The 27854-nt window shown below is 41.7% G+C and overlaps 2 protein-coding genes across 2 annotated transcripts; both read left to right on the top strand.

Annotated features, from left to right (window-relative positions):
- Positions 1–1473: 1473 nt before the first annotated feature.
- On the top strand, positions 1474–17413 carry smad1 (SMAD family member 1). The gene is made up of 7 exons (XM_068589042.1): positions 1474–1568; positions 9632–10209; positions 11973–12245; positions 12352–12468; positions 14499–14720; positions 14947–15203; positions 15819–17413. Exons 2-7 carry the CDS (start codon positions 9810–9812, stop codon positions 15960–15962), a joined length of 1413 nt encoding a protein of 470 aa, XP_068445143.1. The 5' UTR covers positions 1474–1568; positions 9632–9809; the 3' UTR covers positions 15963–17413.
- Positions 17414–19085: 1672 nt separating this feature from the next.
- Positions 19086–27581, top strand: mmaa (metabolism of cobalamin associated A). Its single transcript, XM_068589015.1, has 7 exons — positions 19086–19149; positions 19505–19922; positions 20784–20906; positions 21148–21318; positions 21986–22071; positions 23158–23307; positions 26393–27581. Exons 2-7 carry the CDS (start codon positions 19505–19507, stop codon positions 26690–26692), a joined length of 1248 nt encoding a protein of 415 aa, XP_068445116.1. The 5' UTR covers positions 19086–19149; the 3' UTR covers positions 26693–27581.
- Positions 27582–27854: the final 273 nt, after the last annotated feature.

The following is a 27854-nucleotide window of genomic DNA, read 5'->3' as shown; positions in this document are numbered from 1 at the left end:
TTAAAGGCATGAGGCCTGCAGCTATGTCTGTGGTGTTGTAGTGAATGTACAGTAGCCGTGTGTGTGCGCGTGTGTGTGTGCGTGTGCGTAGCTGTGTCTGTGTGCAAGGGAACCCTTTAACTAAAAAAAAAAGTTTGGGGAGCCTTCTTTCTATTCCTACTCATAATCATCATCGTCGCTCCCCGCCCCTCCCTCCCCCTCCTCGCACTGTTTTCCCAGATTTATTCACGTGCAGCTCGCTCCCGCCTCACTCAGACATTCTGTCGCCAGCGCCGTGACGTCACACGCCAGAAGCCTCCTCCGCTCTGAACGTTTCCCTCCGCCTGTCTTCAAGATAATCTAGTCCCTCCTCGCCGCGGCGACCCTGAACTTGATTATTAAAACCCACGAAACGATGGAATAAAATCAATTTGACTCTAGGTTTTTAATAAATTCAGATATGCCTGGGCGATTTTTTTAATAGTCTACTGTAATGTTCCTATAGTATTAAATCAAATATAGTGTATGTTCGGAAGTATTTTCTTAGATTACACATTATACTTGTCAGTCATTTAAACTTTCTGTTATATGAAAGAGAACATTTTTATGTAGTGTCTATGAAATGATTTTATGACAGGGAATTCACCTCTTCAGCTCTGTCTTGATCACAGAAAATATTACCTGATCAAAAGTTATTTTAACTCCTATTATTTCTGATGCACATATGCAACCTATGCATGGACTGATTTAGCTCACATAGGTTAATGACACTTCATGTCCTCTGCTGCTGTTCCCCTGCCTGCAGGCTATTTTCATGCATTATCATGCAATATTAATGAGATGGTCCGAACAACAGTTGGAAGTTTCCTTCTTGACATTGCAAAATTATCCCTCTTCCTACCCACCAGTGTACAGCCTGCTTCAAGCCTGGGCTGGTTGTGTGTGTGTGCACTATTGTCTCGAGGTGGGAAGCTGAGATGATGGCATGTGTTAGCCTGTTCCTGTGCTTCTGGACACTTTTGATCTCCTGACAACCAAATACTTATCATAAAGCAAGAGAGGAAGTGAGAGGCAGGCTTAACAAAGTGCAGCTCAGGAGTTCACTACAGATACATCGGAGAGTAAAAATTGTTGCAAGAGAATACATGCAGAAAAGAGCCAAAACAAACAACGATCCTATATTTTGCAGTGATGTTCTTGGAGCATCTGAAGGGAAGAGCCCCCCCTTTGCTGCTGCTTTCTTTCTCTCTCAATTGCATGAGACAAGCGACATTTGCGACAACGAACTCAGACATCTGAAAAAGCAAAGTCTCCAGTGGCGAGAAGCTCTTCGTATGCAGCGAGAAACCCCCATTGTTTCAGAGTTACATAATACATTTCCACACAGTGAATGAAGACGTTAGATGTGTGAAAAGTAGGTCTTGTTATTGTCGGGGCTGCATGCTCCCGCGGCGTGATACTGGCGCTCAGCGGAGGGTGAGAGGGCTCCGCGACTGACTGACGCCAGGCCGAGCAGACCCAAGACGGGCTGAGAGAGCACACAGGAGGAGACCGAGAGAGAGAGAGAGAGAGAAGCAAGAGAAGAGAAGGTACTGTAAACTTTCTGTTTTATTTTTTAACATGCTAAATGAAAAGTTTCTTGATGTGTCTTTTCTCCTGCTACGGCGTGCATGGTTCTGTTTGTCGGGAAATAGAGCCCAGCGGTTATCAACGCAACAGTGTGTCAGTTGGCAGCTTCAAACTTTTTTTTCTTCTTCTCCTTTCCCTTAACTCACACTATCAGACTGGAATGTGGTAGAATATCTGCTTTTGGACACTAAAACACTCCAGATTGTGGGTTAATTCTCTTTAAAGCTCGTATCAGTAGAAGCCCCAGTACATGTATTGGCCTGCAGCTGCACACAGTGAGGGACTAAAGATGAAACTGCAGGAATTGAACACATGGTATGGAGCTATTGGGATCATGAAGTTATAGAATGTGTCATACTTCATGAATTACATGGTCAATGAAATGTCAGACAATTGTGCATAATGGCCTTCACAATTTCCCATGAAATGTCTTCAAATTGCCAACCCAAAGATGTTCAATTTACGATGATATGAGATAAGCAGCGAATCCTCAAATCTTCTGGGAATGTCATTTGTCCTTGACAAATATCTTATATGAATTGCAACTATCCATTGAGCTCTATACTATATTGTGGTGTGATGCTTTGATACGTGGTCTGTATTATACACGTGTTAAGTGATCATACTTTGATGTGACAAAACTAGTGTTATAAATGAGGGAGTACACATTCAGTATATTTCACCACACGTGCCAGATCGTTACATCTAGCGCAGGACGTCCTGGTTGTCAATATATTTATGAATTTGTGTAGATATGTATGAGACAGAGAGAGAGAGAGAGAGAGAGAGAGAGAGAGAGAGAGAGAGAGAGAGTAGGGAGGGAAAGAGAGACCAACAGCAGCTAAGGCTAGATCTCCTGACATTATTGAAGATGACATATCAGATTACCTAAAGGACAGGAATTTGTCCTTGTCCGTGATTTACTTCAAATAGTTTTTGCTTCTTTTTTTTTAATCGTTCCTGCATTCTCAGGCTATTCAGTTTCATATTCAGTTTGAAAATGAAACAAATGATGTTTTAATAGAATTTAAATGAGGGGTTTCTTCAGTAAATGGCAATGCAGATGCTATTGTAAGATTATTTTATTAGCTGCATTACAGAACACAGCAAAACATTATACTTGCCTCTGTATGCTGAAGTCAAACATTACTCTGTCTGTCTGTCTGTCTGTCTGTCTGTGTATTTATCCATCTATCTACTATAGCAAAGGCACAAAAAAACTACTCAACGACACGGTGTAAATATAGGTTAGCAGCAAGCAGCATTCCTGTATCCAGAGAGTCAGTCACAACAGTAGTGAACAACGTCAAAACCCTCCTGTGTGTCTGTACGGCCCCGGACAACATCGCCTGCCATGTGTCGGGGTGAGGTGTCCACCCTAACACAACACTAACCCAACACTGAGTGCCAAGCATGGTTGAGATAGCTGCATGAAACCCCATGTGTTTGCTAGTTATGTCTGCAGTGGTGTGTGGGACTGCTGTGTCTGGGACATAAAGAATCTGATCCCAGTTCAGCCTTTCAAAGTTAGTCTTTTTGACTAGTTGGATTTCTCTCACTTGTACAGACGTGTAATCTTTACTCGGTCCAAGCTCTGCATGTGCGTGTGTGTGTGCGCCTGTGTGTGTGTGTGGGTGTGTCTGTGTGTGTGTTTGTGAAGAAAAGTGACCCCAGCAGTGAGTTTAAGGAGCCTCTCAGGCCATGTCTAGTCGCAAAGGGCAGCACTTCATGTCTGACTGGTTATTTCAAGCTTTGCTCTTTGACTGTTTCTGCAAATATCTGCATTTGTTGGCTAATAGGGCCGGCTATTAGAGATGGATTAGTAATAGTTATGCTCAGGATGGGCTGATACACCAGCTAAAACTTCTTTATTGCAAATGCGGTATATTACCTTTTATGTTGGCCAATAAATAGCAAGAAATTGCATTTGCAACGTATTCACCAGAGAGCCCTGACAGATTTATTTTCCAACCATAAAATGTCACACTCAATACTTATTTTGGTTAGTTTTTTAAGAAGCAAAATTTAAGGAATCTATTTTAAATTTGTGAAATGTTTTTGATCAGATAGTTTCTGATTTAGTATAGTTTTGTCCATTTTATTAAGACAGGTCTTGTAAAACTGTTTTTATTTGTTTTTTTATATTTGAGAAGTTTTTACTTTTTTAATGAATAAAAAGGTTTTGTTTATTGTGACTAATAACAATTTTCATTGTGAATTAACATGCCGATAACTTGTTGGGTGAATCATTTGTTATAGAAAATACCAGATAATAGAGAAAAGTTCTCACCACAAATTTCCAGAGTGACGTCTTCAAATTGCTTATTTTGTTGCACTAACAGTCCAAAATTGACATGCAGTATATTTCATTTACAAAGCTCCAAAACAGTGAAATAGCTCATAAGTCATTTTTTTCCAATGTGTAGCCACAAGTGATGTTGAACTTTGGGACATCTCCTCCTCCACAGATGCTTATAAAGTCACTGCTGTGAGTTACATTTGTGGAACAGCATTTCTTGCATCCTTGTAGTGTCACTCTTTGCTTAGTAACGACCCTTGAAGGCACTTCATCGGGAAGTGCTCGCTGAAGAGACCAGATATACAAGTCTTTTCCATATCTCTCCCTCCAAAACAATCACTCTGTCTTACGTTGCCATCACTCTGACTTTATTCCTCTATTTTTCAATCTCCATCATTCCCCCCTCTTCCTCTCTCTCTCTCTCTCTCTCTTTATCTACCACTCTCTCTTCCTGTACTCCTCTGTTTATAGCCAGTGACTCCATTTGAGCGGGGGCTAATGGAGGCCCCATCCAGGACCCTGCTGATAAATAATGTAGCTTCTGTATAATGCCTCGTCCCTGGGGAGGGTCCAGAGAGCATCATTACTGCCTCCTCCTCCTACACAGCCCGGGCCTAAATTGATTAACAGACACTGGAGCGGTGCAAAATGATCCATGGGTCTAGTGTAGTGGCTAATAGCTCACACCAGGTGGGTCAAAGCCTCCGCCTGCCAGTGTCGCATGATCCCATTCTGTGCTCCCATTAGCCTCAGTTTCTGTCCGGTACGCTAACGGATGGCCATAACAAGCTACCGCTAACACAATAGCGAGAGAACATTGCCCGGCTTCAGCTGGAGGGAATGTCAGAGTGGTTTTTATGGAGCTGTTGTGTAAATGATGGTTTGTGTTTCAGCTCTTACAGGGAGGAGAGCAGCGGCCAAGGCCAATGCCGGCATCTTGACTCTTCATTGACTGTGCGAGACATTAGCGATGAGGCTCAAAGGTTGATGACTACATGTAGATATTTAGACGCAAGGAATAGATTTTGAGAGATCAATCTATGATCTATCATTATGATTGCTGCTTTTCTCTGTTTTGTTTTATTGACAAATGTGTTTTGGGCTGTTTGTTGGACAAAACATGCAATTTAAATATATCAGCTTTATCATTGGATGTGAGGAAAAGTTGCAGCCCTAAAGAGAATTGTTAGTAGGAATCTTAAAGCTGACCGCATTTCACAATTTCAGGTCCAGTGTTTTTGTCCGCTTCAGGTGTCAAACAACCAAACCCATCAGAGCGTTGTAGTTGGGATTAAGAACTTGGATTTCCCGAACCCAAATGGCGTTGTATCCGGCCGGACCGATAATCGATGGATAATTCAGAATTATGAAATTTAGAAGGTGCGCTTTTATTTAAATGGCGCAGCTTTCTAGACTTTGCAGAACTTGTACAGCGGTCCAGGAAACACAGAGACCAATTGAGTTTGTTGTACATCATCTCACCTGATTCGGCTCTGCCAATCAAATATGTGTATTCAGATAAGCACCGGCAGTAGTTAGACACACACACACACACACACACACACACACACACACACACACACACAGAAGAGGCGGGAAGAGAGACCAAATCTGAGAAGTACGTGAGTCAGAGAAGTTATTTCAGATGGCGTGCTCGAAAAAGAGAAAAGTGGACAGCGAATCCAGAGCCATTAACCAAGAATGTAAAGACCCTTTTATGTTCATCCTCTCCATGCGCGGTTCAAAACCAGTGTGTCTCCTATGTTCAGAGACCGTGCCAATACTTAAAAGCGACTACGAGACAAAAGTACAACCCTTTTGAGCAAATGTGCCCACTCGAATCCAAAATGAAGGCACAGAAAATAAACGATATGCAACCAGAATTTTAACAAATTAATTTACTGCCCCCTTGAGAATAGAGCAAAAACAAGTGGTTTCAATAACCACAGATATACACCCTGCACACAATATTCTCTTTTTAAAAGATGAGAAGACGATAATCACTTCACACCTGAATAAAATGAATATAAAGCTGCAGGGCAACTCAGTTTGATTCATTTTTCATTTTTTATTAAGTACTTTAATTTAAGATACACATTTTCAAAAGCTTATTTTTTATTTTAAAATTCAGCATTCATTTCACTCGAAATGTGAGAAGAACATTCATTCATTATTTGAGGATGTATTATTTATGATCCATCCAGTTCAGACAGGACAGACAATACATATGGTTGAGATGTTTTTCAATATAACTTTCTTTATCTGATTGGACAGTTAGTCGTTGACCACATACAGACATTGATACAAAAAAAATGCAAGTTAGACATTTTTGGAATGTTTCAGACCTTTGCATGAGGCAATGCTCTCTAACTGGACTTTGTTTTTATGTGAATACCCATGCCAAAGACTCTCCTCCCCTTGTTGACACAACTGGGCCGGTTGCACAGGCTTTTAGTGCGGACATCCTTGTCTATACATAGGTATAGGATCAGGGAGCAACTCTAAACTAGCATTCCCCAAAGAGCCAACACAAACATCAAATCATCATGTCAGACCTATAGATTGCATATGAGAAGTGGATGTAGTCATCGTGATGTCACCCATTGATTTATGGGCTGCCGATATGAAGCCTTGAGTTTGGCGAGTTTGCTAACACCATCTTGGAATACAGTCGCCATGTTGTTTTTTTCAGAATCAATAAACAGACGTTACCAGATTTGCAGAGAAGTGGCATGAAGACGCAGTCTACGGCTCGGACCTGTCAATCACAGGAAGCAAACTCCACTTTATGGTCTATTTGGCAACTCTGCAGGACCAGATGTTGACACCTGATCAGAACATTTACATAAGCATGCGGTCGCGCCAGCAGTCATGATTGGAAATATCCAAGAGATATGGTCTCCAGCTGCAGCAGGATGACAACAGAGGTTGATGGAGCCTGCTCCAAATGTTACAGTACAGAACGTTCTGGAATTTTATATCTGAAATGGATTAAAGGTTGTCTTTCTGCGGCCAGTCCTGAACTGATAGCACTGGCTGTTACTGAGAGGCCATCAAAGCAGCTTTGTGACTGGAAGGGGATCAAAAGACTCCTTACATATCTGAATGCTGATCCAAGGAAATATTGCGTTTATTACTTTTGATCTATATGAGGATGAGTCAGGTCGTGCTAACACTTTGACTTATGTCATCAGATCATGCCTGGATGCAATAAAAACCAAGTCTTTAAGCTCTGAGAGATCAGATCTTGCTCGCATTGGGAACCGATCAGCCAGACCACATGCTGAAGGTGGCCTGGCTTGCATTGAGTTTGGATCTGTGAGGTGTGGACAGCATGAAAGCACAACAAATATCAAACGTAGGTCTCTCGTCACACAGGAGGAGGAAAGCCAGGGCTGGAGGAGCACAACTGACATTGTGTAAAGTTACTGTTGATAAAAACACAATATTTCCTGGTTTTGCTGCTTCAAAATAAAAGAGATTTATGAACAAAATAACAGGGTGATCACTGAATTAGCAGATCTTTGATGGCGTATTTTCTTTAATAACACAAGTCTACTAATACTGTCAGGAGGAACGGGAATAATATATCATTTAGGGAATAAAAAGTTGTTTAAACAAAGGCCACACCCATGACATTTCTGACCCATCCTCCTCTGCGTTTAGAAGTAAACTAGTGAGAGAGAGCCTGAAAGGAAGTTAATGGTCAGGGGTTGCTGATTCAGGAAACCGCCTTTTTCTCTCCCACCCTGCACCTGTGGAAAAACCTGCAGCTCTCAGCAGGAGGAAGTGATGTTGCTGCTGTGCAGGCGTTGACAGCTATGAAGACAAAACTCCACAGCCTGTTTCCCGTCTCTGTGATGTTGGAGAGTTGTTCTCTGAGGACGCTAGTAGTTTGTGATATCATAGTGGGGTCTTGAGGCACAAGTGGTATCAGTGGTGAGATATGTTTTCTCCGTCCCTCCTCTCACACAAACGTATGTATAGTTTGATTAGCCAATGTGATTCGGGTGGTTAAGCTAAGTATAGGTGCAACTTGCTGCCTTCCCGTCACTGCGGTTAGCAGTAGTAAGAGTCCAGGATCCACACACACACACACACACACGCACGCACACACACGTTGTAAACAGCACCTGTTCTCATCAAACTCCCCTGCCTGTTTGTCAGTGTGATGTAGCTTACACATGCAGTAGCTGACAAAGATAGAAATCACCATTCATCCCATAATCTGAAGGGCCAAGAATAACTACAGAGCAGTCTTAATGATGTATTTGTTCCGGCTCGTAGGAAATCCAATATACATCAGGCTTTACTGTCAGGGAGCAACCCATGAGTCAGTGTGGATGAAAGGTGGTGGATTTCTGAAAAGCTGTTTATTTGATCCTAGGATCGCATCTGAACAGCTGTGCAAAGCCAAACCTGAACCATAGCTATGTTTTTTTTAGCTTTCTTAATTGCATTCAGAAAAGATTGAAAAGAAGGAACTGGATGAGCTCAATGTGCTTTTGTTTTCCTCTTTAAAAGTTAGAATGTGTGTACGTCCTGGCTACTGAATTGCTCCTCTGGGACTCGAGTGAATGGGCACTTTTATTCTGGGGTCCACATGCACTTTCTTTTTTTTTAGTCCTGCACATTTACAGATTCCTGCTCCAAGCCAGTGTTTTTAGTTGGTGTTGTTGATGCTTTTGAACATTTGCCTCAGCGGGCAGCTGATTGAAAGACTCCATCTGAAAGACCGTTTCAAATTCCACTTATATGCAGAGTTTGCTGGCAAACACTTTTTCTCACGCGGTTGTTAGAGAGCAACTGAGAGCATTTAAAATGTGTTGACTCATATCAAGTGAAAGTATGGGTTGGCAAGATATAAATTCCTCCATCTGTTTTTTTCTTTTATGACAGTAACATGAATATATTTGGGTCTGTGACTGTTAGTTGCAGGAATAAATCAATTTGAAGACATCAACTTGAGCTACTAAAATAGAGTATTTGTGAGTGCAATTTCCTTATTTATTATAGATCATTTTAAAGTCCAATTGTGTCCCAGTTTATTTCCTGTTGCAGTGTATGTGAATCCTATAAGCTGACATGAAGTGAACATGGACCCAAAGACTAAATTATTGGAGTAATTTTACTGAACAACGATAAATTATAATGAACAAAATTATAACTTGCTGCTAAAGCTAAAGACATCAGTCAATTGTTCGATGTTTTGTACTGGAACTGTTTCACCATTTACTGACAATGTGTTGGCCAATGAATTTGAGCTTACACTATGAAATACATGTTGAAGAAATGGTCAGGATGGCAGATTTAACAAGTGAAAGAATATACATGTGGAATCCTTTACTGTAAATGACATTAGTGAGTGGTGGTAATGTGACAAGCCATACGGACGGGAAGCTATCTGGAGAATGTCTGGTTGGGGCGGACGTTCACCAAAGGCTGTCCGCCGTGACTCCTCTGCCAGCTTCCCAGAAGCCATGACTGACATGGCCATAACGGCCATAATGATGACAACATCGCCTCGACAGGGGTTGTAATAGCTATCAGGGCTGCTTATGAGGCAAAAGGGGGAGAGGTTAATGTGTGTCATAGTTGCTACAACTTTGTTCGGCAATGGACACAGCGAGCAGGACTGATCTACAGAAATGTGTTTAAAATCTTCTTCTTTTTTTGTAGAAAGTGTTACTCTTGGATGCTAACCTAACTTTCCTTTTCTTCTAGCAATCGACTGTCAAAAAGACCTGATCGTACGTCGCTGAAGCTGAGGATGATCTGAGACTCCAAAAAGGACAAACACTCTTTCCGCCCTACATTTTTGTCAGACGAGACTGTCCACTATCGCCGCTCCCACTTCTTTTGGACAGAAAGGAGAGAGGAGGAGGAGGGCGGCTTGTCCGACATGAACGTCACCTCGCTCTTCTCCTTCACCAGCCCGGCGGTCAAGCGGCTGCTGGGCTGGAAGCAGGGAGACGAGGAAGAGAAGTGGGCGGAGAAGGCCGTGGATGCTCTGGTTAAGAAACTGAAAAAGAAGAAGGGAGCCATGGAGGAGTTGGAGAGGGCTCTCAGCTGCCCGGGTCAGGTCAGTAACTGTGTGACAATCCCCCGCTCCCTGGATGGACGGCTGCAGGTGTCCCATAGGAAAGGCCTGCCGCATGTCATTTATTGCCGGGTGTGGCGCTGGCCCGACCTGCAGTCCCACCACGAGCTGAAGGCCCTGGAGTGCTGCGAGTTCCCTTTCGGCTCCAAACAGAAGGATGTGTGTATCAACCCCTACCACTACAAACGAGTGGACAGTCCAGGTGAGTGATTTAGTCTGGAAATAATTAGGGGTATACCGATTATATCAGCGCCAATAAGAACCTTATTGAGTCAATCAGCCATGACAGGGTGACCCACATTGTCAATGATATTATTAAACCATAATCAGTTATATTAATTTAGTCATGGCATCCCTTGTGTTGCTTTATATAAGAATAATGTGTCAAATGTTTGAATTTTAAGGACATCCTGGTTTCCTAGTCATTCAGACACATACCATTTACTGTGATCGCAACATCCCCATTTTTATGTTCTTCTGTATAAAAGGAAAACCTTGAACAAATATTTCCAGAACTTTTTGAGCCTGAAGTTATTAAATTTTCCTTTCCAGTAATGTCTTACGCAGGTCTCTTTTTTTCCTCCCGCATGTTTATATGCAGAAATACAAATCAAACACGACTTGGCCTCTTCCTAAACAGAAAATGAGGATCAGCTGACAAGATAGAAACAGCTGTTTGCAGAGTGTTAAGTGTGTAAAGAGCCAAGAGTGTATGTGTGTGTGTGTGTGTATGTGTGTGTGTGTGTGTGGGAAAAGAAATTCCATCTAGGAGAGAATGAGGGCTTTGTTTTGAGCATGCTGGCCTTTTTTTTTGCTCACATGTAGACACACTTCTACACTTGAACGCATATTACAAAAACCAGGATACACACACACACCCACACACACACATGCACGCACAGTTTCTCTGAGGATGGCTGGAACAGGAAGCCAGTCACCCACACACAATGGGAGGAAAGAGTTGTTGCCTGGCTTGCACACTTTTTGTTTTAGCAGCGGGTGGAAGACGGAGGGTTAAGGTGATTAAGCCCCACAGCACCTGTCTGTCCACATTACCCCCTCCCCTTCTCCCCTTCTCCCCTCACACCACCCGCCTCCACACACATCCTGTCAATCTCCCTGTGCTATTCAACCAAACACCTGCTCCACATATAGCCTTTGAAATAAACTGCTACATGGATGCATTGGCCTGCTGCAGCGCACATGGGCTACCTGCAGGAACACTGACAGCAGCGCGGGCCTCAGCTAATATTTCAGCAGCAGCTTTATTTATCTGCGCAGGTATTTATAGACACAAGTGGAGCGTATCTCTGTAGTTTGTATGCAATGCACCTGAATAGCCCTCACATCAGCCAGGATATTTATTTACCCCAAGTGATGAATTCCTCAAGAATGGTCTGCCTCAAATGGTCTTTTCAGATCAGAAACCTGAGAGTCTGGGCCAAATACCGCTGGCTAAGATCAGCAGGCAGGAAGCTGACATAGAAAAAAATGCAGGGACATCTGCGCTCAGAACGTAGAAACATGGCAAGTGCCAGAAAGATTTTTTTTTCAATTTTTTTTATGTTGGAATCAATTCTTTTTGAGTTTGTATAGATTTGTTTTGCTTTTGTGTGACTTTAAAACAAGTCTTCTTTGTTAAGTCAATTAACCCAGCAGCCAAGTCACATGAATCACAGAACAATAAAATCTAGACACTCAAAGATAAACGCAGGAAACAAAACAGAATACATTATATACAAGTTGTATATTGCCTTGAAACAATAATCCTCTTTTATTTAAAACATTGCATACAATTGCAAAACAATAGTATGGCAAAATTGACATGATAGTGTCTCACAGTTTATGACATTGTGTCTCCCAATTGTTATCAGAAGGCAGAGAAAAAAGCCAATTGCTTAAAGAACTGCCGGAGCATTGAAGCATTTCCTGTTTTAACCATTTCATGTCTTTCTCCGTCTTCAGTGCTGCCCCCTGTGTTGGTACCGCGGAACAGTGAGTTCAACGCCAAGCATACAATGTTGCCTCGCTTTCGCAACCCCCTACAACAGAACGAGCCGCACATGCCGCAGAATGCGACCTTCCCAGAATCCTTCACTCAGGCCAACACGATGCCCCCCGCTTTCCCCAATTCGCCGGTAAACAGCTACCCAAACTCGCCGGGAAGCGGCAGCAGCAGCGCCACCTTCCCTCAGTCACCATCGAGCTCTGACCCCGAAAGTCCATTCCAAATGCCAGGTGAGATTCAAGAGCTAACTTTTCTTCCGCTTTTCTTCCTTTTTTCCGCAGTGCCCGACAACCATTCACGTCGCTGCTCTTTGTTTTTGCCTCCTTCCTGATACAGAGACACCCCCTCCTGCCTACATGCCCCCAGAGGAGCAGATGACTCAGGATTGTCCCCAGCCAATGGACACCAACCTCCTGGTTCCAACCTTGCCTATAGAGAGTAACAACCGGCCAGGTAACCATGGCAGTTGCTATCTCACACACGCATACACCCGTCCTTGTGTTCACAGTGATCATCATCCACATAAAGCTGTCTGCACCGGCTTCCCTTGAGCTGCAGGTGCAAAGATGTCTGGGAAGTCTGTTTTTTTTTCTTCGCTTTCCTGTCTTGTGGTCGACCTCCAAATGCAAAAAGAGAAAAGCAAACCTCAGATGAGTTTTTATGCCATATCCTGTCAGATAAAACCTGAACAGTTGGTGGAGAGGAGCTGCTCGTGAGGCTCTGTCTGTGGGTGCGAGCTCATAGGAAGCTCAGAGCCTCAACAAATTAAGCCAGGCCTCAGAGCAGTTTTACGAGGTCTTTAAAAGCTACGGCTTATGTCATCTCTGCTGGTGGTAATGGCTTGAAAGTCGTTACCAATGAGATTCACTAATTACCTCCAACTTTCAGATCGGAAATGCGGCGCAATAATTGCCGCTTTCTTGACTATGTGGTTTTGGCTTTATTGTGCAAGAGACACATGTGAACTGTGCATTCGTGAATACGTAAGACGTACAGGCCATGCAGCACAATGACCTGGAGTCCAAAGTCATCTCATGTAGAGAGTAATCCCTCAGGCTGACCCAAATTTGAAGCTTCGATGTCTGAATCAGTATTTGCATCGTTTTAGTTTCGTTTTAATTAACGTAAATGCATTACCCCAAAAATCCCTCAATAGGCCGTAAAATAAGGACTAGTAATTCTAGATTATTCATTATGCATCAACTTGAAGTATTATGAGTTTTTCTCAGACAGATAGTGTTTGTTGTGTGTAGTGGGCGTGTGCGTGCGTGTGTGTGTGTGCTGTCTCGTCCCGGGTGCTGAAACGCAGGGGAGGAGACAGACTCAACAAAGCCAGGTATTTTGTTTTAGGCTTACATGTTGTCACAGACTACAATCCTTTTATTCATTATTTCGGTTATAAGCCTACATATGAGCAAATTGTCGCCGTAATTATTTCAATTACAAGACAATCCTTGAAGTTTGATTTTTGTCCTCATCTCAGGATGCTCTACAACGGCGGCTGTTTTTGTACAACCTGCCACAACTGTTTTTTTCCCTTTAACTAGCAGCTGTATATCTGATTGAAACTTTCTCCCACTGGCTGAATGACGAAGTGTAGAGTGAGAGGCTACCGACGCCTGTAAAGAGAAGGAGGTTATCTTCCTCTTTATGAACGATCGAACCAACAGAAATTAAGGCCAAAACAAAGGAAACCGACCAAGTCAACCACTCCTTCTCTTTGCACGAACACACTACGAAGGGGTTCGCGCCCCTCATTAGAATAACTGTTGCTCTCTGGCATGAACCTTAGTTCTCCACAACTGACCAACAACATAGTTGTACCTTTTTATGATCATGCACCCAAGGCCCAGTAATTCTGCCCACACATGGTGACAGCAGTAGCAGGAAGAGCTGTTGAAATGTTTGTTGAAAGTGGGAGTTTGGGGAGTTTTGTTCTTTTCCACAAGCTGCATCCTGAACAGGGGAGCGGGTTTCTATTGTAGGTTCTGGGAAGGGGACAGACAAAACACACCTGCTAGCCAGTGCCATGCTACAGGAAGTTTAGGAGAAGTATGTGCTTCGATAAACATGATTTATTCTTCCCTCTCTGAGTGGGTGAGGCCAGCTGGCACTGGCTCAGAGAGCATTGGCCAGGCCCCGTCTATTGACTGTTTTTCTGCTCAATAAAGGCTGGCACACAGATCTCAGACAGTGGGCGTACTTTAGGATGTATCTGCATTGATTTTTTCCGCATAAATGTATACAAATGTAGCCAGTGGGTCCTATATATTTATTCAAATCATTGTTAATGGGCTGTTGGGGACAATTTGCCAGATATAAATGTGCAGATGAGTAAGATTTACAGCTGGCATCAGCGGCTCCTGGCAGCTTGCGTCTGCCCCGAGGAGTCTTAAATGTGCATTGAATGTGTCTGCGTCTGTCTCTGCGTGTTCAGGCTACTCAGCTCACCCTTTTGACCTGTCAATGTGTTTCCTGTGCAGATGTGCAGCCCGTGGCCTACGAGGAACCCAAGCACTGGTGCTCTATCGTTTACTACGAGCTGAATAATCGTGTCGGGGAGGCGTTCCAGGCGTCCTCCACCAGCGTGCTCGTCGACGGCTTCACAGATCCCTCCAACAACCGCAACCGATTTTGCCTCGGCCTGCTCTCCAACGTCAACCGCAACTCCACCATCGAGAACACCCGGCGGCACATCGGCAAAGGTGCAGTGCGGAGAGCCCGTCAACGACTGCAATGCACCGACCGTCGGCAGACGAGACTAAATCAATTGATGTTGTCAATAGGAACCATAATAACACATCGAGTGAACATTTTAGCGTATTGATATTAAGACGACCGCACTGACACTTAGTTTTTGCTGATGAAAGTGACACAACGCTTCTGCTTCTCCAAGCGACCGACATTTAATTCTCTCCCGCTTTCTCTCAGGTGTCCATCTGTATTATGTTGGTGGGGAGGTGTACGCAGAGTGTCTGAGTGACAGCAGTATCTTCGTCCAGAGCCGTAACTGTAACTACCACCACGGCTTCCATCCCACGACTGTGTGTAAGATTCCCAGTGGCTGCAGTCTGAAGATTTTCAACAACCAGGAGTTTGCCGAGCTGCTGGCCCAGTCCGTCAACCACGGCTTCGAGGCCGTTTATGAGCTCACCAAGATGTGTACCATCCGCATGAGTTTCGTTAAGGTGAGCTTTGACTGTCTCATGCTAATATTCACCTTCCTACAGTATATTTAGTAGAAGCTGACTGGACGTTTTACAGTTGAGTCACTGTTAATAATAAGTAAGTTAGTTTTTAAGATATCTTGGAATTTATGTTTATTTCGGTGGACATTGGATTTTTTTTTGAAAGATCTCAAAAATCGGAATTTTCTATTTTATTTGCTGTGCAAACGCTGCATAATGTAATATATTTTTCATTTGGTGTTTTTTCTACTCTGCTGCACTTACTTCGTATTACTCGATGCACATTTTTAACTGTGCTAGTTAGATAAAAGGTCAAGGTAAAAATCTATTTTTGATCTTCTTGTTTGTAGTTCTATTGTCACTGAAAATCAATATAACCAGAAATCACATCAGAAAAAAAACCCACATCAGATATTTAAATATCTGTATTTATTTATTTTTCTTAATAATAATATTTTATGTGGGTATACATATCAACATCAACATGCCGCATCCTGATGTAAAATATGAACATGTACTCAAACACAACCACAACATTCACACTCGACAGTCTAACGAGTCTTAAAAATGAGAAACAAGAACAAATTCAAAATGATGTGTTCCCGTGTGTTCCAGGGTTGGGGAGCAGAGTACCACCGCCAGGATGTGACCAGCACACCCTGCTGGATCGAGATCCACCTGCACGGTCCCTTGCAGTGGTTGGATAAGGTGCTAACCCAGATGGGCTCCCCCCACAACCCTATATCCTCCGTCTCCTAGGCTCCACTGTCCTCAGCCCCGCGGCTGTCCATAGCCCAGCATTTTGGTCTAAGTAGCAAGAATAGGATCACAGATTGGCTTGTGGTTCAGCCAGCCTGCCTTTTCCAATAACTGATGGACATTTTGACTGAAACACAAGCTGATCTGGGACAAGTAGGACTGGGCGGGTTGTTTAATTGGTTTGTTCTCTACTTGAAGGATGTCTGAATTGGGCACATTTACAGTCTGGGAGAGGAGTAAGCAAAGTGAGTGTGATGCAACTGGAAGATACTTGATCTTTGTGACCAACTGAAATAATTAGACCATCATACACATCATGACGCAAGTATCCTCCCTGATCTTGCTCCAACAATGTCTCTTTTTCATTGTTCTATTATTCTGACTCATTACTAGTTTTCATATAAATATTCCCTCTGAAATCCAGATATACTTGTGTAGTTACAATAATTATGGGACATTCCACCAAAATTGCAGTCGGCTGCAGTGAGGTTGGCATGAAATGTACTTACAACATGTAAAAAGTGAGCAGGGACTTGACCAGTATGACTGAAACATTTGAATCATCTCCAGATACTTAAACAAGAATGCAGTTTCTTCAAAGTGTTCTTTTTTTGGGCTAAAAAATGTTAACGCAGTACCAAGTTGTTACATAAAAATTTTAAAATCCCATTTCAGAGATCATGACAAATAATCAGAAAGGAAATTAGGGGGCGTTAAGAGTGGGGTTTAGTGTGGGGCATGGCACTTCAAGGGCATTTCAGACTATTCCGGAAAAAAAACCTAACATTTGAATGTTGCTCATCTTGTGTTACACTTGTGTTTCAAATGCATTTTGAGAAAAAAAGAATAGTGTTTAGATATATTCACTATTAGAATATGTGCTGTGCAGTCTGGTTTTACAAAGCGTAGTTTGGTTAGTGTCGTGTTACACATTTAAGACTGGTAGCTGAACACCACATGACAGAGGCAAATACAAGTGCAGTTTAGTTTGTCCTAAATCAAATGTGTCAAATACAGAATCACGTTGAGGACATAAATATTTCAGTGACTCCTCATTCTCTTTTTACATCGACTGAGCAAAACATGTTAGATGACTGTTATGGGAAAATGTTGAGCATTCAAATTTTACTTGTTGACTGAGAAAAGGGTATCAGTTACAGATGTCTGAATATGATTTTTCTTTTTTGTATTAAATGCAGATTTTGCCATTCAGTTATTTTATGCTTTGAGCAATCCTTTTTGCTGTTAAACTGTATTACTCTTTACATTCTTTTTGTATTTTTTTTTAACATGTTTTCTGTTGTCTGTCTGCACTTTCACATATTGCCTCTTTGTTTTGTTTTTCTCCTTCTTTGTGTTTTTGCTCAGTAAAACTCCCAGAAAAGCAGTTTTATTCCATGAATATCAAGCCTCGACTGGAAGATTCAATAAATTTGTTTCAATACTTCCAATATGTCTGTCTCTTTTATAAAGGCTGTGTCAGGGCATGACTTTGTGTTTTTTTGGGTCCTGTTTATTTGATTACAGGCCACCCATGCAAATACAATATGCATCATGGAATATGGTCTGGGACTTTCAAAAACATCAACCACTCTGTATGTGTGATTGTACGTAGACCTTCAATTAGAGGTTACAAGTGAATCTGAAAGCCAACTGCACTAATGTTAAGCATGATTGCATTTTCCAGTCAATTTTAGGAAAATGCATGAAATGATGTGTTGGTCTTTTGTTTTGTGGGTCACATTGTGACAATCCTGGAACACTTACAACAGTTTTCCAGGAAATCCCTGAAATATGTGTGTTTGTACGCGCAGGAGTTCTATCTGACTGTACATGACGTGGGTGGTATGGTTGCATAGTGGTTAGTGCTGTTGCCTCCCAAGAGTTTGCATGTTTCTCCCAAATTCCACAGAGAGGCACATCAGGTGGACTATACACTTTGAATGTCTCTAATGTAAAGCGTCAGTGTCATACACCCTGCACACTGAAGCCCTGTGATGGTCTAATAATCCAGAGGTGACTCCTTTTTTTCACTTCAAACTCTGACTGAACACCAAATGTATTAAGGGCTTTGAAACACACCAAGATAAGAAGATAGATGTTCATTCATTTTTCTGGAAATATACAGATTTGTCTCGCATATGGTCCTATAAAATGTATTTTATTGGATTCATGATTTTCCATCATAATTTCTGGTTTTATTTCTTTTCTGTATTGCAAATAAAATGTCCATTATTGTATTATTTTAATGTCTGTAATGCACTTTGTGAGTCCAAGAGGCCATCAACTAGAGCACAGGAGTCACCAAGACCCCAGATGCAATTGTATGTGTGCATATTAACAATTGCAATTTTTTTGAGAAATTACACAAATTAGTTTTATAGTATAGCCTAACCAGATGGGTTAAGAATAAGGATTTTAGACGTGAAATACACATTAAAAGTTGCAGTTTTTATAAATGTTCTGTCATTTCTGATGTTTTTTTATTTTGGTATTGCCGCTCCAATTCTATCCTATGCTACATATTTGCCTATTTTATTGTCTGTAGTGTGCTTACTAGTCATCTAAGAGCTCAAAAAAAAAAAATATTTATAATCAAAGCTTTTGGAGTAGCACATCCTCTCTTAAAAACTGATGAAGATGAAAAAGGGGTCGTGATTAGGAATTCAAAAAACAAAACAAATGCAGGTTGTACATTGAATTATCATTAACACCCAGAGAAATTGTCCAAAATACTCTGCAGTCCAGAGTGATACATAAACACTTTTCAATGTAAAGGTTTGTAGTTATAAATATAGATTGCATAGCCAGTAATACCTTCAAAACAAGCTATATTGAACAATCTGGTGCTTGGTGCACGTTAAGGGAGAACAAGGGTTCAGGGATCTGAACATTTCCCTCTGCTACCACCTGCTGGCGAAAGTTATCCACTGACGTTAACATTTTATAAACGATTCAATACGTCCACGTATACATATTTATGTAAAACATGTTTAGTTATATATACATGCAGGGTGCATTAAATACCTTCAATCCTAAAGATTAAATATATTTGTAGTGCATAAATTACTTGACGGGAACGGTTTTTGGAGGCGGTGCCCTACGTCACCGGAAACAGGAAGTGGATGAATGAACCGCTGATATGTAACGTTAACCTGTAAACACACCTCCAAGCAGCTGAGACGAGGTCAGCCTGAATTGTCATTTCAAACTATTTGTTTTGTTTTTCTCGACAAGCGTATTATTCGCCTTGTTTGTAACAACTGTATTGACAGTCGCAGGACGCGGAAAACGTCGCGTACACATAATGTGAAAATGTAAAGAAATAACCGTTACAACGGCAAGTTGTGTTGCTGCTGTCTGGAAGTTACAAGCTAACAGTTTAACAACGTCAGCTAACAATACACGTGCAAGTTCCCGCATGTAACTATGTAAATGTATGGGACGTAGGATGTATTTTAATAATAAAACATTGTGGCTCAAGTTAAAACGCTGAAGAACTACCTCTGACTAAGTGTTTGTCGTCTCGTCTCACCTTCTAGATGCCCCACATTTGCCATAAAATGCGGCGGGTGGGCTTCTCCCTCCACCGCCTCGTCACGTCCGTCCCCTCGTCCACTGTCACCAGGACATGCTGCGTCCACCAGAGGGTCTTCACGGGGTCCCACACGCGTTACCAGAGCACCTCGCATGGTCCCAGCTGCCAGCACAAGAGGGGTGTGAGCACGGCCCTCGGGTTGCACATACAGGACCCGAGTGGGCCCGAGCAGAGGCTGCTGGATAAACTGTACACAGGACTGATCGCAGGTCAGCGGGCGTCTCTGGCGGAGTCCATCACTTTGGTGGAGACCCAACATCCCAGGAAGAAAGAGCTGGCCCAGGTGCTGCTGCAGAGAGTGCTGGTCTACAGGAGGGAGCAGGAGAGTCGCAATGGAGGGAAGCCAGTGGCTTTCCGAGTAGGTGTGTGTAGTCTGTGTTTGAGTGGCTGAAGTTGTTTTGTTTTCAGCTCGGCTTTTAGAGAAGACGCCGCCAATCATCAATTAATTAGAGGCACCAATACAACAGATCTGCCACCTATTCTGCATTTAGTAAGACTATAATGTTCAGTTTGTGTTGTTTACACTTTCTGAGATGTTGATTATTGAGGTCATACTTATTGGTAGTTTATTATTATATTTAAAGAAGTTTCTATTTTTCAAGCTTCATGTTTATAAATATAGGGTGGTTAAACATTAGAAACACTTTTCAGCTTTGTGCGATCCAGCTCAACAAAAAATTCTACCTCAATATTAAACACATGCTGTGGTTAACATGACACGTCTGTGTCCCTGTCACTCAAAACTACAATATTTTCTAAATGATTAATCTCTTTAGAAAAGGATACACACAGGGCCACACCAATATAGGCAGTTGTCAGTTGGGTGGAGTTGCTGGCTGTGAATTAATTTGTCCCCACTTTATCAAAAATATAATATTCCTCATGTTCCACAACATAGAAATACAAGAATCTCCTCAATGATTTCACAATATTATAGGATTATTTATTTAAAACTAATTATTTATACTTCTAGAGCAAATTCTTGCTTTATTGTTGCAATTGAGAACAAAACATTTGCGTTATAGTTTCTGAATTATTTCAAAACTGAACTACAATGCAAAAGTGAAATATTTATATTCAATTAAACGAATGCTTAAGCGTGCAACATGATTTTAAACTTGGTGTCTCTGTGTCCACAAAAGAGCAGTGCACCACATTCATTAAGTGAGAAAAAAATGTTCTTAATGCCATTGTTTGCTGATTCGATTGCTCTAATTTCTCAGGTCTGTCCGGACCTCCAGGGGCAGGGAAGTCGACCTTCATTGAGGTGGTGGGGAAGATGTTAACAGCACGTGGACATAAGGTTTCAGTGCTGGCTGTTGACCCGTCCTCTTGCACTACAGGAGGTAAACACGGATCATCATCGTATATGATTCTGATGATGAACTGCTATTGGGTGCTTTACACGGCACATTACATTTATTTGTGAAATTGTAAAAGAGAAATGTGTAAAGATTTAAATGTTTTATGTATGTTTTGATGTCTTAATTAGGCTACAACTATTATATATGTAGAATTAACAGCAGGACTTTCACACTAATGCATGTTAAATTCATGACACAAACTGACTCATCCCTCTTGTTGCAGGGTCTCTGATGGGTGATAAGACTCGTATGACTGAACTCTCCAGGGACATGAGCGCTTTTATCAGGCCGTCGCCGGCCTCAGGAACACTTGGTGGAGTCACCAGAACAACTAATGAGGCCATTGTTCTCTGTGAAGGAGCGGGATATGACATTGTCCTTGTCGAGACCGTAGGTAAGACACTGATTCTCAAACATGAATATTCTCTTTCAGGCTATAATACTGTATTGTTATCCATTCGAGACAGATTTCTTGGAAGTCATAATCTTGGTTTCTACCTGTTAGTTTCTTTCTGTTGTAATAGACACCTTTTTCAATACACAAAATAGGAATTGTCATTTTTTTGACGACTGTTTCCCTCTTAAACATCCTCTTCATCATACCATATTGTTTTGATATTTACCATAAAAGTGTTAACTCAACACATTGGCACATTTTCTTAGTCTGGCTACATATTGATACTAAATGTTAAGATACCAATGTGAAAATGCCAATATGCCTTTTTTGTTTCAACAAAATAAGCCAAACTACATAAATGCCTCATTGCTCAGTGCTGTTCTAAAATTGCCTTTTAATAACCTCTTCAAATGAAATCCAGTGTAATGAAAACATTTCATGATTATTCAAAAGCATTTTTTAACCTGATTTTATTTTTATACAGTGAATTGCATTCATGTTTCACCTGTTCATACAGTATACTGCAGAATACAACATTCAAGTCTTTATTATGGATTTAGTTTTAGATTTTCTCTTGTTTTTGTCTGATTTGCTGTGAGACTAAAAGCATTATATTTTCTCATATTACTGATCACTGGCAACACCTAAATCTTTTTGTTTTTAGGTGTGGGCCAGTCAGAGTTTGCAGTGGCTGACATGGTTGACATGTTTGTGCTGCTGATTCCGCCAGCAGGGGGCGATGAACTCCAGGTCAGTGAAAAAACATGAGCAGCAACAAGCCCATCAGAGTCCAATGAACTGGAAGAAAGAGAATGTCAGATGTTCCAGGTTGAATAATGTTCATTTTAAAGCTAGCAGGTTATACAGTTGGTTCTGATACAGGCATCGAAACGATTTTCTGAATATTATTCTTTATTGTTGTCGGATAAGTTTGTCTAAATTTGCACACACAATGTTTGAGTAAAACAATTTTCATGAGTGAAAACATTGATTTATTTATTACAGCACAGATTTCCGATTGAGGAAGTAGATGATCTAATCTATATGTTGAATTACCTTCTTGCATAAATACATTTACAAATTGACATCATCAAGCAGAAACTGACTTTTGCATCCACATTTGTATGTAAAGATGAGCATGCGGACAAAAACTACATGCTAATCAATTTATTAATTGGCTAAATTAATGACTTAATCAGCCTAACTCATTAGGAGTGATAATATGGTGATTATTCTGGGACATTAAGCAGCTCATTTGTTTTGATTATTTTTATGTATCTTAAATGAAACGCATTCTTTAAAAAAAATCCTCAAACCCTCATGAACAGTAAACGTATGGTATTCAGATTGGAAGTAAATTGTTTAAACTGTAATTTGCAAAGTGCCACAGAACCATGTTATATAGACATTAATTTGCATTATTTTACAACACATTACATGGAGGAAAATAACTTATTGAGCCCAAACAACATTGACAGCTGCAGACATTCTCTCCATCTGCTCTAGCTTCGACTCGCCAGCTGAATACAAAGACTTGAACTGAAAGGACATTTCAACCTGTGATTTCAACAGGTCAAGGGCACTTCTGAGAGTAACGGCCTCAAATAAGCTCAACTGCGGTCCTTGTTTTGATCACTCAGAAGCTGACAGCAGTGAGGGATCGATAGAAAGCAACAATATCAGAGTAATAAATTAGTAAACTGGCAGCCGACCACGGCTCCATCCATCACTCTGTACACAGATCCCTCAGCAGATTAGGTGTCTAGACATCAGATTTATTTACAGTGTTTTGAGAAGTTAATGACCCCCCCGTTTAATGCCAAAATCTCTGTCCAGGGTATCAAGAGAGGCATCATTGAGAGGGCCGACTTGGTGGTGGTGACGAAGGCGGATGGAGACCTGCTGGTGCCAGCCCGCAGGATCCAGGCTGAATACACCAGCGCCCTCAAGCTGCTCAGGAGACAGTCCAAGTCCTGGAACCCGAAGGTGTGTGTGTGTGTGTGTGAGAGGTAGTGCAGCGAGAAAGGGAGCCAACATCAGAATGAATGGGCATTTTCAAAACTACAACCAGATAATTGACAAGTGTTCAACATTTGACCTACTGGGCGGCCGCAGCAGTAGTTTTGCTGCTCTGTGTACCCAACAAGCCATCCCACTGAGAGGTCAGTCGACCCAAGATGGGGCGGGCGGAGGAGGAGGATGATGATGGTGGTGATGGTTGTAATGGTGATGATGTCATGGCATCGTGGTTTCAGTACTGCAGTGTCCCACCCCTCCCTGCATGTCCCAGCTCACCCGCCTGCCTGCCCGCTTGCCTGCCTGGCCTTGTCCTTTTGTTTTCCCAGCCCAATGCAGCATCTGCCCACTGGGCAAGCTGCCAGGAAACACCCCCGCCCTCTACGCCACTCCTCCCCTCATCCCCCAGCCCCTGCTCCTCCTGCTCTGAATACTGGTCTGCTGTCTCATGCATTTTGCTGATTAGAAGCCTGCGCACTCAACATAAAAGCTGATAGGCTTCTCTTCGTAGTCTGCTCTCTGCATTTATTCTACTTTTGCTGTCTTGCTCTCTTTTGTGTCTTGTGTGTCTTTTCGGCCTCCAGTAGCATAATCTTTGATTGAGCCTCTCGCCGTCTCTCATCTTCATCAGTCTGCCCTCTGTTGTCCACTGCACTCAGCATGAAAACGTAAAGTATTAATGCCATGACATTAACGCTACTTTTGATGTTATTGGTAGTATGAGAAAAATCTTGAGACCGAATGATAAAATGATTTAACTAACAATTAGGACTGCAACTAACGATTCTTTTCGCAATTGATAGTTTGTTTGATTGTTTCATAAAGTGTCAGGAAGATGTAGAAAAACAAAACCATCTTTAAATGCCTTTCTGTCCGACCAACAGAACAAAAGCCAGAGAACATCCGATTGACAATGAATTGACACAGAAAAGCATAAAATCCACAGAATATTTGGAGTCTTTGCAAAAAGACAGTTCTACCAATACATTGACAGGATCAATCTCTGATCATCTGTCAGTAGCAGTCTGGTAATGTCTCAGTCTTGAAGGGGAACTCCACTAATATGACTTTATGTATTAGTCATTGGGAATTTGCTTAGCCTGTGAAAATAGTGGAATGATTTCTCCTCAGGATGAACTTTACTCTACTTCAATCTCATCTCAATTTGATTTTTTCTTGAAATATTTATTTAAATCTTTTTTTTTATTGTCTTTTTTTTTGTCACTTCAGAGCACTTTGAAGTGCTGAACAGTTAAACATGAATACATCTACAATACTTCGGGTCTCAGTTTCAGGTATTTACAAGGCAGTGATGATCTAAAAAGAAACTATTTGTTGTTTTATGAGTTGAGAAACTGGTGCTTTTGGAGCTGAATCATTCTCTTCCTCGTGGTTAGAAAAGCTTGAAAATAAATTGTGGGAGTTGCCTTTGATGGGGCCACTTCTCCCAAGTTATAAAAGAAATTATTTTTTTCACTTAAATTGATCAGTAAAAAGTAGTTTATGAGGTCAGGAATAGGAGCATTTGTTTCTTTAAAAAATGTATTAAAATGGTTGTAGCTGTTTGCACGACAAACTAAATAACATTCAACTCCTTTGTTCTGGGACAGACACAAGATCTTCAAACGTAGATCAACATCAGTAGGGCAACATAAGGTCATGCTTTTTAGTTTTTTGAACTAGTCCTTTACAAGGATAATTCACAAATGTGCAGTACATTTCATTTCAAGTTGATTTCCTGTGTTTGCATCAGACTCATATAAAGTCCTTGTAAAATGATCAACTTAATGATGTAATTAAATGATTCTTAATTGGCTTTTGATCAGAAGCCGCCAATATTAATCAGCTGTCGCATTCAACTTTGTCGAAGACCAGATATTGATTATCTTCAAATGACACATGCAATGTCTTCACACTTCAGCAGCCTGGAGATGGTTAAGCATCGGTGGTTTTGTTTAACATCAACACTGAGGTCTACTCTCGTCCTCCTTTTGATTCACAGGTGTGTAATTAAGTGATAACAAACAGAAGGTTAACTGTTATATAAGCAGTTAATAGAGGTGGTCCACATCTGGATGAATGGCCTGACTCCTTTTGTATTCCTAAATCTGAGGCTCTTTCACTTCTGCGTCGGAGTTGAATTTAAACGTTACCCTGAATTTCATCATGTGCTTTTGAATCTGCAGCAATCTCTGGAACGAGACATGCAGTCACATGAACGAAGCACACAAGTGACATTTATCAACGGATTGCTTGTGTGAGCAAGGATTTATATGGAGACAAATACTCAGTTTGAAAAGTGACATGACGGCTTCTTACAAGGTGCATCGCTAAAACAATCTTTAACATAGAAAACAAACAGAACTGAAAAAGTCGCAATGTTTCAAACTCAAGTGCAGTTAGCTATATCCAAAATGCTTCTTTATCCTCAAAAATAAATGTGTGCACCTTTTTAAACTTGATCTTTGTCAAAAGAAAGCCAAAGTGTTGTTTTGTACTGGAGGGCAATATTTCTTTGAGATGATTGTTTTGGGCATTTTTTGATTTTATTTTTAATACATGCATCATATTGACAATTTAGCATTTTTGCCGTCACATGACAGTTGTCAGTACAGAAACAGATGGGAAAAGAAGAGGGTAGGACTTGCAACAAGGACCCTCGGCTTTAATTGAAGTTGGGATACTGTAGTTATAAACTGTGTCTCAACCATTTGGTAGCAGGACAATTTTAACCGTATTTTAAGTTTGATTATAAAAATGCTGTGTACGGAGGATTTGATAGGTTGAGTGTTCCAGAGGTTTCTCTGCTCTACAGTCGCCTCTGGCAGCCGCCTTTTGTTTTCCTAGAGGTACTGTCCAAGAGATTGGAAAGTGGTTCAAAGGTGGAGGCTTTAGTCCATACTGAATCTGAATGGACGGCAGTTTGCTCCGCCTGTGTTGATTTCCTCAGAACCGAACAGTCGAATTGTCCAAACCACCAACTGGTTCTTGAAAAAGCCAATCTTTAATTTCACGCATGCATCGCTCCCCCCCCCCCCCCTGCCTTCCTCTTCAGGTGGTGCGCGCCTCCTCACACACCAGCGAGGGCATCCCAGAGGTCTGGGCAAAGATGGAGTCGTACCGGGACGCCATGTTGGCCAGCGGTGAACTGCAGGGCCGGAGGAGGGCCCAGCAGAAGGTTTGGATGTGGAGTTTGATCCAGGAGAACGCCCTGCGCCATTTCCGGAATCACCCCAGTGTCAGAGGGGCTCTGCCTCACCTCGAGGAGAGGGTCACCAAAGGAGCCATCTCCCCGGGTCTGGCTGCTGACCTGCTTCTTAAAGCCTTCTCATCATCGTCATCGTCATCATCATGATCATCATCACCATAGCAATCAGTGGGGCTGCACGTTTGGAGAAGGGTGGCTGGCTCCTGGCCGATCGGGGCCACTCAGAGCCAAGGAAAGCCAGGGCGACGTGAGAACAAGTGACCTTGACTCTAGTTTGCACAAAAAGAAGCTGTCTTGCTTTTTTCACTCTTAATTTGAAATTCAAAACACCTGAAATGGAAGTCCCCCTCCCACCAGAGAAACCTCCGTTTCTGCATACTATGATCCGAATCAGGAGCGAAAGAGCGGGCTGCGAGTCGTCCGTCCTCAGCTCGTGCTCCTAGACACATCCATTTGGACCGTGGACGGCCAAACAAAACATTTCAATTGTGTTTAATATTGCTGTGAGATATGAAATGTTAAGCTGCCTACTGCCTGGTTATCTAAAGCAGACCCTGTCCTGGATGACAAAGACACTATAGATCATCGTTTTTAATAAGTTTATTGCACCACAGGACTAACGATGATGTTGTTACATTTGGAGTTTGCACAATACCCATCACCTTTAAGAATGGGGCTCATTACACGTAACTTGTTCATGCCCTAAATATTGACATGACAAGTACTGTAGTGGTATGATTTATTTTTAATGAACCTCTTGCTCACCATCCTCATGCAGCGATCAATAAGACTATTTGTCACCCAAAAATAAACGATCAGGCTCAGAGAAAGGGGATTTGTTTTGGCCGGGCGTTTCTCTGGCTGAGCTGCCGGACATTGTTCCAATAACAAACACGCTTTCTCCCTTTCTGAAAAGCAACTGACCTACAACATGTTTTTATTCTCTATTTGTGTTCCCGAGTTGAATATTATATTAAAAGAATGATGTGAATCTTAAATGGATAAGAGAGTAACATTAAATCTGTCAGTACACTTGGCCAGGCTTCTCTCTCTCCGTGTGTTTGCATATGATATGAACAAAGGGGGCAGTGATTAATATTATCTCCACGAGTATTAGTCTTGAGATTTGTCAAAGATGTAATTAAATTCTTTCTGCTCTCTGGAGCCAGAAATGTCAGTGCTAGGTATCGCCTAAATGAGTCAGCTGCTTCTAATTCAGGCAAAACACACTTTTAATATTTTCTGAATTACTTTCATAATGCACTGCACTCCTAGAAGCCACCAGAGAGTTATAGACAAAAGGAAGTGG

Source organism: Clinocottus analis, unplaced genomic scaffold, assembly GCF_023055335.1.
Source record: "Clinocottus analis isolate CAN_PGR_092001 unplaced genomic scaffold, fCliAna1.0.p SCAF_22, whole genome shotgun sequence".
Taxonomy (NCBI): Eukaryota; Metazoa; Chordata; class Actinopteri; order Perciformes; family Cottidae; genus Clinocottus; species Clinocottus analis.
The sequence above is the reverse complement of the archived record's forward strand: the minus strand, read 5'-3'. Positions and strand labels throughout refer to the sequence as shown.

Coding starts and splice junctions, on each gene's coding strand:
- mmaa (XM_068589015.1), top strand. CDS start 19,505: ATGCCCCACATTTGCCATAAAATGCGGCGGGTGGGCTTCTCCCTCCAC. Junction 19,923..20,783: donor GCCAGTGGCTTTCCGAGTAG/GTGTGTGTAGTC, acceptor CTAATTTCTCAG/GTCTGTCCGGACCTCCAGGG. Junction 23,308..26,392: donor CCAAGTCCTGGAACCCGAAG/GTGTGTGTGTGT, acceptor CTTCCTCTTCAG/GTGGTGCGCGCCTCCTCACA.
- smad1 (XM_068589042.1), top strand. CDS start 9,810: ATGAACGTCACCTCGCTCTTCTCCTTCACCAGCCCGGCGGTCAAGCGG. Junction 10,210..11,972: donor CAAACGAGTGGACAGTCCAG/GTGAGTGATTTA, acceptor CTCCGTCTTCAG/TGCTGCCCCCTGTGTTGGTA. Junction 12,246..12,351: donor AAGTCCATTCCAAATGCCAG/GTGAGATTCAAG, acceptor TTCCTGATACAG/AGACACCCCCTCCTGCCTAC.